A 12,517-nucleotide genomic window follows, 5' to 3' on the forward strand; every position below is an offset into this window, starting at 1 on the left:
CCATTACATTTTTGAACTATAAGATATACATAATTTTCTACATCATCTATATATTTTGTTTTAGTGACACCTGAGCATGTTTTACAGAAGATGTTATTACTCTGCCTCTAACAGGATTATTATTCCGGATGAAGGGTCTAAAGTTTTGGCAGCCCCTTGTTGCCCTCTTGTGGCTCCTGCAGGAAGCTGTTCTATCTTCCAACATGGAAGCTGTGCACGTCTGGATGATTCATGAACATGCATATGGGTTATGCTTACTATGCTGCAGATCAAGGTTTACCTCTGTTCTCCTCACCCTGCATCCTGGAGGAGAGAGGCCACCCGCCCTCGACCTCTAGGTCTCCAACAGTCCGGAGGGATCTAGCTGTGGAACCAAGACGGTATCCTGCACACAGTCAGTTTCAATTGGGTTTTTTTCTCACCAGAGGTGTGCGTTTCATAAAGGAAGCACAGCTTATTGTGAAAAGCCTGTATTGAATGAGCCTAACAAACGGAACCAGACTGTTTTTATAAAAAACCCAGAGCTGATGAGTTCAGACTAATTCCAATCTGACATTAAAACACTTGGCTTTACTCATTAGCTTTATTCTAATTGCACTGCATTTAGAAACAAATGTTTTTACTAAAATATTGTCCAGATACTTTAGACTGATAAAGACAAAGGCTCATTGATAGATTTGACATAAACTTTAAATTGACGCATGTTCACAGTGCAGCAGTAAAGAGGAAGTTTCAGACAGGAACTCTAGAGAAATATTGTGTTTCAGTCAGTCAGATTGATTGTAACACTGGTTAGGCCTGTTTTAACTGTTAATATTGGTTTATGAAATACCTCTCTAAAATATGTAATCCAAAGGTTAAAGGGTCACAATATCCACTTTCAATATAAAGTAGAATTTCCTGTATATATGTCACTGTGAAAGGAAAAAAAACATTTGTTAAATGTATCGGAGAGAAAAAAGGAGTAACCTGAAGAAAGGGTTTTTGAGGTCCAGGATGTTTCCAGATTTGAAGCCTGATTGGTCGACTGTGGCTGTGATGTGGATGTCATAGCTCTGCCTGGAATGTTGGAACGGTAAATGTTCATGATTATTTGTTACGCTCACAGGTTACAGACTGAAAACAAACTTCCTTGAGAGCTTTCACTAGTTTGACTGATTGATCTGGAACTGGTGTGAAGCCAACAATAGAAGAGAGAAGACTGGTACAGTAGGGTAAGGAAACTGCCGTTATAGAACAGACCACAAAGCAATCTGAAATAAATCAACTCAATGATTTTTGAGGTGGAAATTTGGAAGACCAGGCTTGATGGAAGCATAGCTGTACCTGTTGTTAGCGGCCAGCAGGACAGTCCCAGACAGAGTTTGTCCCAGCTTGGCAAAGAGTGGCGTCTGAAGCAAACATCTGACCTGATACCAGCGGGTTAGAGGCTCAGTGGGAGCTGTGGAGAGCCACACTGTGGACCTGCAGAGACAGAAGTTTAAAGAAATTACATCATTCTCACACTGACGTCAAGGGAATATTTTATGTCCTCATGTGACTCTGAACAGAAACAGACAAGTTTTTTTTTGTTTTTTTTTTGTTTTTTTAAAGTGTCACAAAAGCTAGCTAGTATATTTATGTCTTAACTTTCGATTGCTCAGATGCCAACTGTTGGTATGGAAAAGCTGAAAAACGTTCATGCCTCCCACCCCAGAAAAAGTGGATTTAATTTTTTTTTTTAATCAGTCATTAAACAAAAGTGCTCGCCTGTAGCATACTGTTATATCAGCACATGAATCATATTCATGCAACTCCCCCCGCAGTGGCTCTATGCCCCCCAGTTTAAGAACCATTTCATGAACGCATGCGTGTGCTGTGTGTGTCCAGGTCATTCACTGTTCCTCAGGTTGTTGATACATATTGGGCAGCAGGATCTGCCCAATATGTATCAAGAGTTGAACTTGTTAAAGTAAACGTTGCTTATTTCATTGAATGTTGTACATTGTAGGGGGGGCAGTTAGTCTCAGCACCAACTGACATAGGGGACTCTTTTCTGGGCTCAGCTCTTGGGTTTGGGGGGCTTTGGAATGGAGGGTGGGCTGGATTTAAGGTGATTAAAAAAATGTTAGCTCTCTCTTTTGAATGTTAATTATCAGTGGGTCTCTGCCTAATTCTGCTCTACATGCCTTTGTTGGTGTTTTTTGATTTGGAAATTATAAAAGTGGCGAATCCACTGGTTGCAAAAAGAAGTCAGAATGTATATGTCTATGAGAAAATGACTCTACTTCTCACTTCATTTATTACCTCAGTAAACACTTTCCTAATGAGTTTATAGTCTCAGTCGCTAGTTTCAAGTCTTCTTCAATACAGCATGATGTTCATTTCGTAAATTATGGTCACATTTAGAGTAAAACAGACGATAAAGCAGGGTATGCTTTAGGGCGGGGCTACCTTGTGATTGACAAATCACTACCACAGTGACCTGTTAGTCAGGATAAAGGCGATGCGTATCGATTCCACTGTGTACATTTAACTAGCCGTGAACTTGTTTTTGGGTGCTGTCAGTGTTTTCATCTAAGAACTCTTTCACAGTGTGTTTTCAGCTCATGACAGTTAATAGTAACATTTTGGTCACCTAAAAATGTCTTGTACTAAAAGACACTCTAAGGAGTCGGGTATTAATTTTTTCCGGTAAGTACATTTTGTTTTAAGCCTGTTTTTTACTAGCCAAAATTAGCATCCCAATTAATATCACAGTTAACATGATTTACGGATGCACCTTGCTAACCAAGCTAGGTAGCTCCACCCTCTTGTCTACATATGGTCACTTCTGGCTCCAAAAAACCAAGATGGTGATGGCCAAAATGCCAAACTTGAGGCTTCAAAAACGGTAGTCCACAAACCAGTGGCTGACGTCACGGTGGCTATGTCCACTTCTAGCCCAAACACCTCTTCTTTGGGTGAAGAATTCAGTTTGTTTGATTCCAATTTTTACAGCACACCTATTTTCCAAATACATTGATTTAACCAGATCATACATTTTACCTACTATACCACAAAGTAGAAGTCTGTAATAGAGCCCGTCATGCCAAATAGAGCTGAAAGCTTTCTTGAAATCAAAACAAGTGAATATCTTACCATTTTTTGTTTGGTGTACTTGTTTGTTAAAGTGTGAACAGTATATACATGGTCAGTGGTGCAGTGTTTTTGGGAGGAAGCCAATCAAATATTATTTTATTTAGAATACTACAGAATAATTTACCTAGACAACTGCTGACACAGATGCCACAGTAGTTACCAGGGTCTGATTTGTCCCCACTCTTGTGAATGGGGAGAAATGAGCCCTTTGCACCAGATGTCAGGAAAACATCCTGACTTTTAATATGATATTGAACAATTTTAAAATGGCTCTGTTGTTTGGTTGGCGATGTTTTTCATTTGCTATTTTTCTCTTTTCTGTTGGTCTTGTCTTCTTGATCAAATCATTTGTCTGCATTTTGCCTTTTAACAGGCTTCCGTTTTTGTTTTATAAGGTTAGCTTTAATAGCTGCCTTATGAAATATCATTCATCAATGGCTTGTTTACACCATCTCTGGTAGCGACATATTTGTTTTGGTCATATACTGATATGTCATTCATCAGATCAGGGGAGTTCAAGGCCATGGTGAATTTGTCTCCCCTGTCTTAGGCCCATATGTAAGTAGGATTAAATTTATACAGCTTGCTGGATTCCCTTTTTGTGTCACTCATTCGACCTGAGAGTTGTGGTCTGAAAGGGGGGATTGCTGTCTGACAGTGAATGCACTGATAGTGGAGGGGTCCATGTCAGTGATTCCATAGTCTACTACACTAGACCCAAGAGCTGAGGAATATGTGAATCTCCCTAAAGAGTCCCCTCTGAACCTACCGTTAACTATGTACAGGCCTAAGGCCAGACAGAGTTGCACTACCTCCCTGCCACTTTAATTTATTTCAGTGTCCAGGTTGTTCTGATGGTTGGTGTGGTAAACAGCGGAGATTGACCAAACATGGTTGTTGCCCTGTGGGTCGATGACATCAGGTTCATTTCCTGTTCGTCCATTCAGATCTCCAGTTAGAAGCACGTTTCCCTGGGCCTGGAAATAGGCAATTTCTGAGTGGAGAGTTTCAAAAATGTCTTCGAGGATAATGCCTTCTTCTCAAACTGTTCCATGGCCAACCTGTACATGGAACAGTTTGAGAAGAAGGCATTATCCTCGTTCCAGGCCACACCACCAAGTCATTAGTACCGCTACGTGGATGACACCTTTGTGAAAATCAAGAAACAAGACTTGGAAGCGTTCTCAGAGCATATCAATACTGTGGACCCCAACATCAAGTTCACGCGAGAGGACGCCAAAGAGAACCGCCTGGCCTTTCATGATTGTTCTACACTCAGAGGAGAGGGCGGAAAGCTCCAGATAGAAGTGTACAGGAAACCAACACATACGGATCAATACTTGCTCTTTGACTCACACCATCCATTACAGCACAAGCTGGGTGTAATCCGGACATTACAACATAGAGCCCAAGAAGTGCCCACCGGCTCAGAGGGTAAGAAGAAAGAGGAAAGGCATGTCCAGAATGCACTCTCAGCCTGTGGTTATCCTATTTGGGCTATCAACAAAGTTAAAAGAGCCAAAAAACAGGACAAAAGTATAACAGAACCAAGAAGGAACGGTGTCTCCATTCCTTATGTATCTGGACTGTCTGAAAAACTACAAAGGATCTTTAGACAGCACAATGTTCCTGTTTTCTTTAAACCATGCAACACATTAAGACAGAAACTTGTTCACCCTAAGGACAAGTTGCCCACACAAAAACAGAGCAATGTAGTCTACTCCATTCAGTGCAGTGAGGAAAACTGCAAAGAACGGTACATAGGTGAGACCAAACAGCCACTTCACAAAAGACTTTATCAGCACAGACGACACGCTAACTCAGGATTGCAGAGCGCCGTGCATTTGCATCTAAAAGCTACAAACCACACATTTGAAGACAGTGAGGTGAAGATTCTAAGTAGAGAGAAGAGTTGGTTTGAACGGGGTGTCAAGGAAGCCATTTTTGTGAAAAAAGAGAACCCCTCTTTGAACAGAAATGGTGGTCTGAGATTCAATCTGCCCAAAGTTTATCACAGTGTTAACACCTTGGTCACACAAATCATATGCTAATCAGGTACTTAACAGTGATGAGGTAGGTGCAGCCAAAAACAATAGGCCTGATTACTGATTACTGGGCCATCTTGGAAACAGTTAGGTCAGTTTCAGGTGAAACTAGCTATTAACAGATACTCAGGTAGATTCCATTTTTTCACAATTGAGAATGACTTCTGGATGGGAGCCGAAACGCCTTGATTCTGAAAACAGTGTCCAGATTACTACGACTGAAACCTTTTCTACGATAAGCAAAGAATAAAATTTTTTCAATCCCACCCTTCCCCTGTATTATGAGACTTGGCTGCCCCCATCCTCCCATGTCTTCTTAAGCAGCAGCAGTAACTGCGGTGCTAGCAATAGCAAGCCTGCATACAAAATAAAAAGTGGAGCGACAAAAAAGATTATGGCCCTACCACTCACGAGTCAGTAATTGAATGAAAATCTTATTTTCTGCTGTGTCATTGTTAGCTGAACTGTAAGATAGCTAGGCTAACGTTAGCCATCATATAATCAGACTACTTTTACTGGAGCTACTAGCTAGTTGCGATTATCTTGCTAATATTACGTATAACTAGTTTTTATTTCTAAGTTGTATCTTATATTTCATCAGATCCGAGAAGGTGAATGTAGCAGCAGGGCAGGCAGTGTGGGCAGCCAGGGTGACCAGAGAGGGAGAGGAGGCACAGGTGACCAGGTAATGAGGTCAAAGAGTTAAAATGCTGTGGCAAGCAAACACTGTTGAGCAGGCTAAAAGACATTTCCTGGTGGGGCATGTCCCCAGACCCCCCTACATAGGTGGAGATCTCACCCCCCCCCCAATGTTCAACCCAAAGTTACGCCCTTGGAGGGCACTATGACTTCATTATATCCTGGAGGACAGTGAGTGAGCAGATCATTTTGACACCAAATGTCTGTCAACACAGTTACATCAACGTCTTTAACAGATTTCATGAATTCAGGGTCTCCGCTCTTCAGCTCAGTGGTTGAGGAGTGGAGACCCTGAATATTCCAGCAGCTTATGAAATGAACGCATTAAAAACAAACATCAAAATGAACCTGTAAAGTGAGACAAATATGAAAACACCTACAACTATACATTTACAATACTGAATAATAATTTGACATTATTTCCATTGAGGCATGTACTATTTAAACTAATATTACCATTGTACTGACTACTACTATTGCTATCGTTCTGTTTCTCAAGTGAAAAGGTGTTCTGAGTATGACAGAAGCCAGGTGCACAAGGTGTGCAGCGTCTCCCAGCTCAGAGGTAGCAGGGGTAGGGACTGTGGCAGTAGGCTGGGCTACTGGGGGGGGGGGCAGCTTCTGCAGCATACCTCTGATGCTGTGGATGGGGATTGGGACTAGGGGCAGCTACTGCTACATAGCTCTGCTGCTGTGGGTGGGGAGGGGAACAAGGGGCAGGTGCTGATGCATATATCTGCTGCTGATGCTGTAAAGGGGGTTGGTGGGCAGGGGCTAAGGAGGGGGAGGGTAACCTCCTCTGGTTGTGCTTCACAGTGGTGAGGTAGTGGACGCGTGGGGAGTGGGAGGTCCAGGCTGAACTGTTGTCTCCCCACAGCAGGGGGGATGATCCTGGGGTGGTGATGGGGAGGAGGAGGTCTGGGATGGTCTCTAAAGCTCCTAGTAGAGGAGGGGGTGGGATCACTAGATCCCATGGCCGTGTCTTTGTGGTTCTTTGCAAATATCTTCACCCTATCTTTGTGTAGGTGGAGTCTGTGATATCTTTGGATATCAATTATCAGATGCAGACTTCATCTTCAGTTGAGCTGGCTTTATTGCAGATAACACCATTACAACATGACCAGCATGGGGGTACAGGTTCTTCTGGCTCAACCACATACACTCTGCACACGACTCTACATAATCCCACTATGCAAATAGCACTGGAGCCCTCTATTGGTCCTGAACTGCAACAACGTAACTATAACAGTCACTTCATAACATCCCTCCCCGCTTAAATCTAAACCACACCGTAGTTCACAGTGACTCAAATGCAACATAACCACAACAAATGTCCATTTCACTAGACAAAATGCAAGAACCATTTTTTTTATACTGTTATACTCACAAACATTAACACACGTATGTATACAATGGATATATAAATCACCCTTAACAGTTCAGTCTCAGACCAAGTATGCTCAAGGAAATGTGGTCAAGGTTGAGTTATCTACTGCACTACCCCACTACTTAAAGAAAACAATGTCTCATATTTGTGTTGTTGACATGTCCTTACTTCACAAAGTCTTTCATATAGGCTGGTGGTCTCCTGTTTCTCTGAAATCGGAAGAACTCTTCAGTTGGCGAACCACCAGGTGCGCTGTTCTCTTTGTTTCACAATAGGCAGAACTTTGTCATCCTCTTGTGTAGTACCTGTGTCCTGTGGCCCTGTGCTGGTCACTGGTGGGAGTACCACATACTAGCCAAGCCGTTGGATGAGGGGTGGTACGGTGCTGATGTGACGTGTGAGTCCATTTCATGTCATAAACGCTTTGGTTTGTTCATTGACAAAATACTGTGCATTGTCAAACACAATTATCTCTGGGATACCATGTGTGCTGAAACTATTTCTCAATTTATTGTGGTTGCTGATGTAGCTGAGGTCACTGGGTATACAGTACATCTAACCATTTTGAGTGCGCATCCACAATCACTAAGAACATTTTACCCTTAAAAGAACCTCCTTAATCTATGCGGAGTCTTCTCCACAGCTTCTCAGGCCACTCCCAGGGGTGGAGTGGTGCACATGCAGGTGCCTTTGTGTTCTTGGCACGTGGTGCATGACTTTACCTTGTTCTCTATTTCAGTGTCCATGTGAGGCCACCACATGTAACCTCTTGCTGGGCCTTTCATGTGGCTCATCCCCGTGTGCAACTGATGTAGCTGTTCCATCATATGAGCTGGTCCTCTCTTCGGTATCACAATGCGGGCCCCCCACAGCACACAGCCATCCTGTACACTAAGCTTATGTTGTCATTGTCTACAAGGCATAAAGTCTTTGTCCTGGTTATTTGGCCATCCTCTCAGGACATACTCGCGCACTCTTGAGAGTATGAGATCCTTAGTTGTCCATTTCTGAAGGTGTTCTGATGTCTTTGTTCCTGGTCCAACATTAACACACGTTCCTCTGGTGATGGACCACTGGGTTTCTGTGGAAGTGGAAGGCGGCTAAGAGCATCAGCATTACCATTTGTTTTTACCATCTCTATAAATGATGACATACTCATATGCTCTTGACAGTACAGCCAAGCTCATTATCATCTGAGATGCCATCTGCGGTACAGCTTTCATCTAATGGAAAAAAACTTGTTGTAAAAGTCTACTTTGAGAGCCTTGATCCAAACTCGTCCTACTAGACTTGTCCCTGAACCTTGGACAACCACTACTGCTAACACATGCTAAGCGGCATCCAGCAGCACTGTAGGGAACCTCGGAGTTATCTTTGATCCGGATTTATCCTTTCACTCCCACAACAAACAAACTTCAAGGACTGCCTTCTTTCACCTACGTAATATTGCAAAAATCAGGCACACCCTGTCTCAAAATGATGCCGAAAAATTAGTGCATGCATTTGTTACTTCTAGGCTGGACTACTGCGATTCCTTATTATCCGGCTGCCCGAATAAGTCCCTTAAGACTCCAGTTGATCCAGAATTGTGCGGCACGTGTACTGACAAGAACTAGGAAAAGAGATCATATCTCTCCAATATTAGCTTCTCTGCACTGACTCCCTGTAAAATTTAGAAAAGAATTTAAAATCCTTCTCCCCACCTACAAAGCACTTAATGGTCAGGCACCATCGTATCTTAAAGATCTCATAATACCATATTATCTGACTAGAACACTGTGCTCCCAGGATGCAGGGTTACTTGTGGTCCCTAGAGTCTCCAAAAGTAGAATGGGAGCCAGAGCCTTCAGTTATCAAGCTCGTCTCCTGTGGAATCACATCCCAATTTGGGTTCGGGAGGCAGACGCCATCTCCACATTTAAGAGTAGGCTCAAGACTTTCCTCTTTGATAAAGCTTATAATTAGGGCTGGCTTGGGTGAGTCCTGAACCATCCCTTAGTTATGCTGCTATAGGCCTAGACTGCCGGGAGACTTCACATGATGCGACTCTTTCCTCTCTCCTTCTCTCCATCTGTATGCATTTTTATCCCATTACTGCATGTTACTAACTCAACATCTTCTCTCTCCCATAGATTTGTGCTGTCTCGTTTCTCTCCGCTCTCCTGTCGCTTTCAGCAGGTATTTCTACCTCTGGAGCTGCAGAGACTGGATCTGTGGTTGTGGGCCACCTGCTGCCCCCGTGTTCCTGCTCGACAACTGCTACTACAGTTGTTGTTATTGGCTCTGTTACTGATGCTGACATTATTCTTCCTATAGCTGTCATTCCTATTATTACTAATTTATTGATATTAACACTACAATTACTATTCTACTATATTAAAAAAAAAATCTACGTGGTCTTTGCATTGTGCCTCCCTCTCCCCCACCCCTCCCTCAAACCCCTCCCCTCTCTCTCTCTCTCTCTCTCTCTCTCTCAAAACCTAACACGGCAGTGGCGGATGGCCCCCCACCATTGAGTCTGGTTCTGTCCAAGGTTTCTGCCCTCTTAAAGGAAGTTTTTTCTTGCCACTGTCGCCAAATGCTTGCTCATGGTGGGATTTGTTGAGTCTCTGTAATTAATATTATAAAGAATACAGTCTAGACCTGCTCTATAGGAAAAACGCAATGAGATAACTTCTGTTATGAATTGGCGCTATATAAATAAAATTGAATTGAACATCTCAACAATGCCTTTGTGTTCCACTTTGACCTTTGCTACTCCAAATACTGGCACTACATAGGTTACATTTTTTCATTTACTTTTAGCTCTTTTTTTATAGGCTCTTCTCTGGGAATGACTATTTCCTCTTCATTCATATTGTACATGATTGTGTCACTAGCCATCATGTGATACAAAGTGAAAACTTCTTCATTATCACTATCATCTTGCATGAAATTTGCTCTCTTGCCATGAGTACCCTCTCCCTTTTAGTCTTTTCTCTTTCCACTGTTTTCATCTTGCAGGCCCTTTTTATGTGCCCCATCCTCCCACAGTCGTGGCACTTCTCGCTTACAAACCTGCAATCCTCAGCCAAGTTGTTATCCCCGCCACATCTGTAGCATTTCCTTGTGTCCGGCTGGGGTTTTGTGCGGGCGTCGCTCACCTTGTTCACAAACAATAGCACTCGGTTCTACGTAGCACGGTCTTTGATGCCATGCAAGTCCACAATGTCTTTATTTGCCGCCACCATAGCTTGCACAAACTTCAGCACCTTGTCAAAAGTCAATCCGTCTTCCGACAGCAACCTCAGCTGGATTCTGTCGTAATTTACGCCGTAGACCAATCGTTTTCTCAGCATCACCATCAAAGCATCACCAAAGTTACAGTCCTGTGCCAGCTTTCTCAGCTCCGCCACATAATCACCCACACTTTCTTCAGGCTTCCTATTTCTTGTATTAAATTTCCGCCGTTGCATTATGCAGCAGAGTGTTGTCTGGGGGTCAGACAGCCTGGCCTGGGCCAGCTCTTTGAATTCAGCAAAGTCCAGCTCCAGGAGGGCCGTACTCTCCTTCAGCTGGTTGGTGGAGCTGGCAGGTGTGGGAATGTTGGTAACAGTGGCAGGTAGCAGTTAACAGTTTACAGCTAGCTAGCTTGACAGTTAGCTAGTTGTTTTAAAAAATATATCCAAAGATGATATTTTTTCTGTTCTTGTTGATTAATGTGGTTACCTCTTTTTCTTTGGAGTCCTTTCTGAAGATTATTCAAAGGTTATTTTGCAAAATGTCCCACTTTTTTAGGTCCAAGTTTGACCTAACTTGTACTCTAGAGCTCATCCTTGGTGCATCCTTAAGGAATCTCTCTTGTTCTCTGCTTTATACTAAAAGCCATGAATCAATCAAAGCAATACAATATGTCAAATTGTATTTCTTACTTGGATCCCAAATAGGCCACATCGAACCAGAATGCAAGTCCATGGACCAGACCAGACTGCAGCAGTGTAAACACAAAGGGAATCTCCATTCTAGAAGAAACAAACACAAGTTTTATTCCTTGTTTTTCTGCATTTTGACAAATTATTTTAAACATGTACAGTGGTGTGCAAAAGTGGGTAAGGGTAGTAAGGGTGGCCCAACCAGTTATTAGGTTTAGGGGGCAATCACTATTTCACACAGGGCCATGTAGGTTTGGATTTTGTTTTCCCTTAATAATAACAACTTTCATTTAAAAACTGCATTTTGTGTTTACTTGTGTTATCTTTGACTAATATTTAAATTTGTTTGATGATCTGAAACATTTAAGTGTGACAAACATGCAAAAAAAATAAGAAATCAGGAAGGGGGCAAACACTTTTTTACACCACTAAACGTGTCCTAGCATTGCTTGCATCAGTAATACGTATAATTTTGACTTATGAAGACATTTTATATAATTACTGTGTATTACTATAGAATCATTCATTAACTGTTTATAATCAGCATCCAGTTATGGATGCTTCACAGGAGGAGTTAAAGTAGTTAAAGTACAACTACATCAATAAATTAAAGGCTTACCATAAAATTTCATCCAAATAATGCTGATTGCTTGATGAGCATCTGTGATGCCATTTTCAAGCCCTCAAAATCCATATCTCCCAAATGGCCTCAATTTTACCATCATACCCTGATGGTGATGATTGGCTTTCTTAGAAGCGTGTAAAAATACCTCATATCTGCTTACATCTACATTATAGTGTGTACCATTTATTAAATGTTTATATACTGCATATAAATGCTAAAGTGTTACCAATGAAGCCTTACTAATCAACCATGCTTATGTACCTAACCTGTGTAAATCTTCTTCTTTAGCCTCCATGAAGTTGATGCAGTGCTTAACAGACCTGGCCATCAGGATCTGCACATCAAATGTGTCCTGAAAAAGACATTAAAGGTAGGGTATGCGATTCTGGAGAAATCCAATACCATGACAAATTCCATGATATAGAGTAAACAATGACACAGCAAGTAATATAACTAACGTTAGCTAGGTTGTGGGTTAGCAAACTGTCGTTACAGTTGCTGCTGCGAAGCTAACAACCAGAGAGGACGAGACGGTTTCCCAGAGCCAGCACAGCAGCTCCAGACAGCGATTCTCACAACTCTCCTGCTACTATAGCTAGCATCATAACAACAGCATATCTTGGCAAACTAGAAAGTAAGCTGAATGTCTGTAGGCAAGTCATTTAACGTTACCAAACACACAAATCATGGCTGGAATGGGTGGAATAGTGTTGTGTGGCCTGGTCCGAGC

General features: G+C 42.3%; 1 protein-coding gene across 6 annotated transcripts in view; it reads right to left on the reverse strand.

The window, feature by feature from the left end:
* carm1l (coactivator-associated arginine methyltransferase 1, like) overlaps positions 1-12,517 on the reverse strand; it is a 44,586-nt gene that overhangs the window by 1,261 nt on the left and 30,808 nt on the right. The window contains exons 10-14 of one of the 6 annotated variants that reach the window (XM_044188556.1): positions 12,054-12,139; positions 11,163-11,252; positions 1,327-1,464; positions 970-1,059; positions 296-364 (exon numbers count right to left, since the gene is read on the reverse strand). In XM_044188556.1, coding sequence (XP_044044491.1) covers positions 361-364; positions 970-1,059; positions 1,327-1,464; positions 11,163-11,252; positions 12,054-12,139 — 408 coding nt within the window. In that variant the 3' untranslated portion in view covers positions 296-360. Of the gene's footprint in view, positions 1-280; positions 386-969; positions 1,060-1,326; positions 1,465-11,162; positions 11,253-12,053; positions 12,140-12,517 lie in introns of all 6 variants that reach the window. The other 5 variants (XM_044188555.1, XM_044188554.1, XM_044188553.1 and 2 more) reach the window with 5 other exon arrangements.

The sequence above is a fragment of the Siniperca chuatsi genome, linkage group LG24, assembly GCF_020085105.1.
Source record: "Siniperca chuatsi isolate FFG_IHB_CAS linkage group LG24, ASM2008510v1, whole genome shotgun sequence".
Taxonomy (NCBI): domain Eukaryota; kingdom Metazoa; phylum Chordata; class Actinopteri; order Centrarchiformes; family Sinipercidae; genus Siniperca; species Siniperca chuatsi.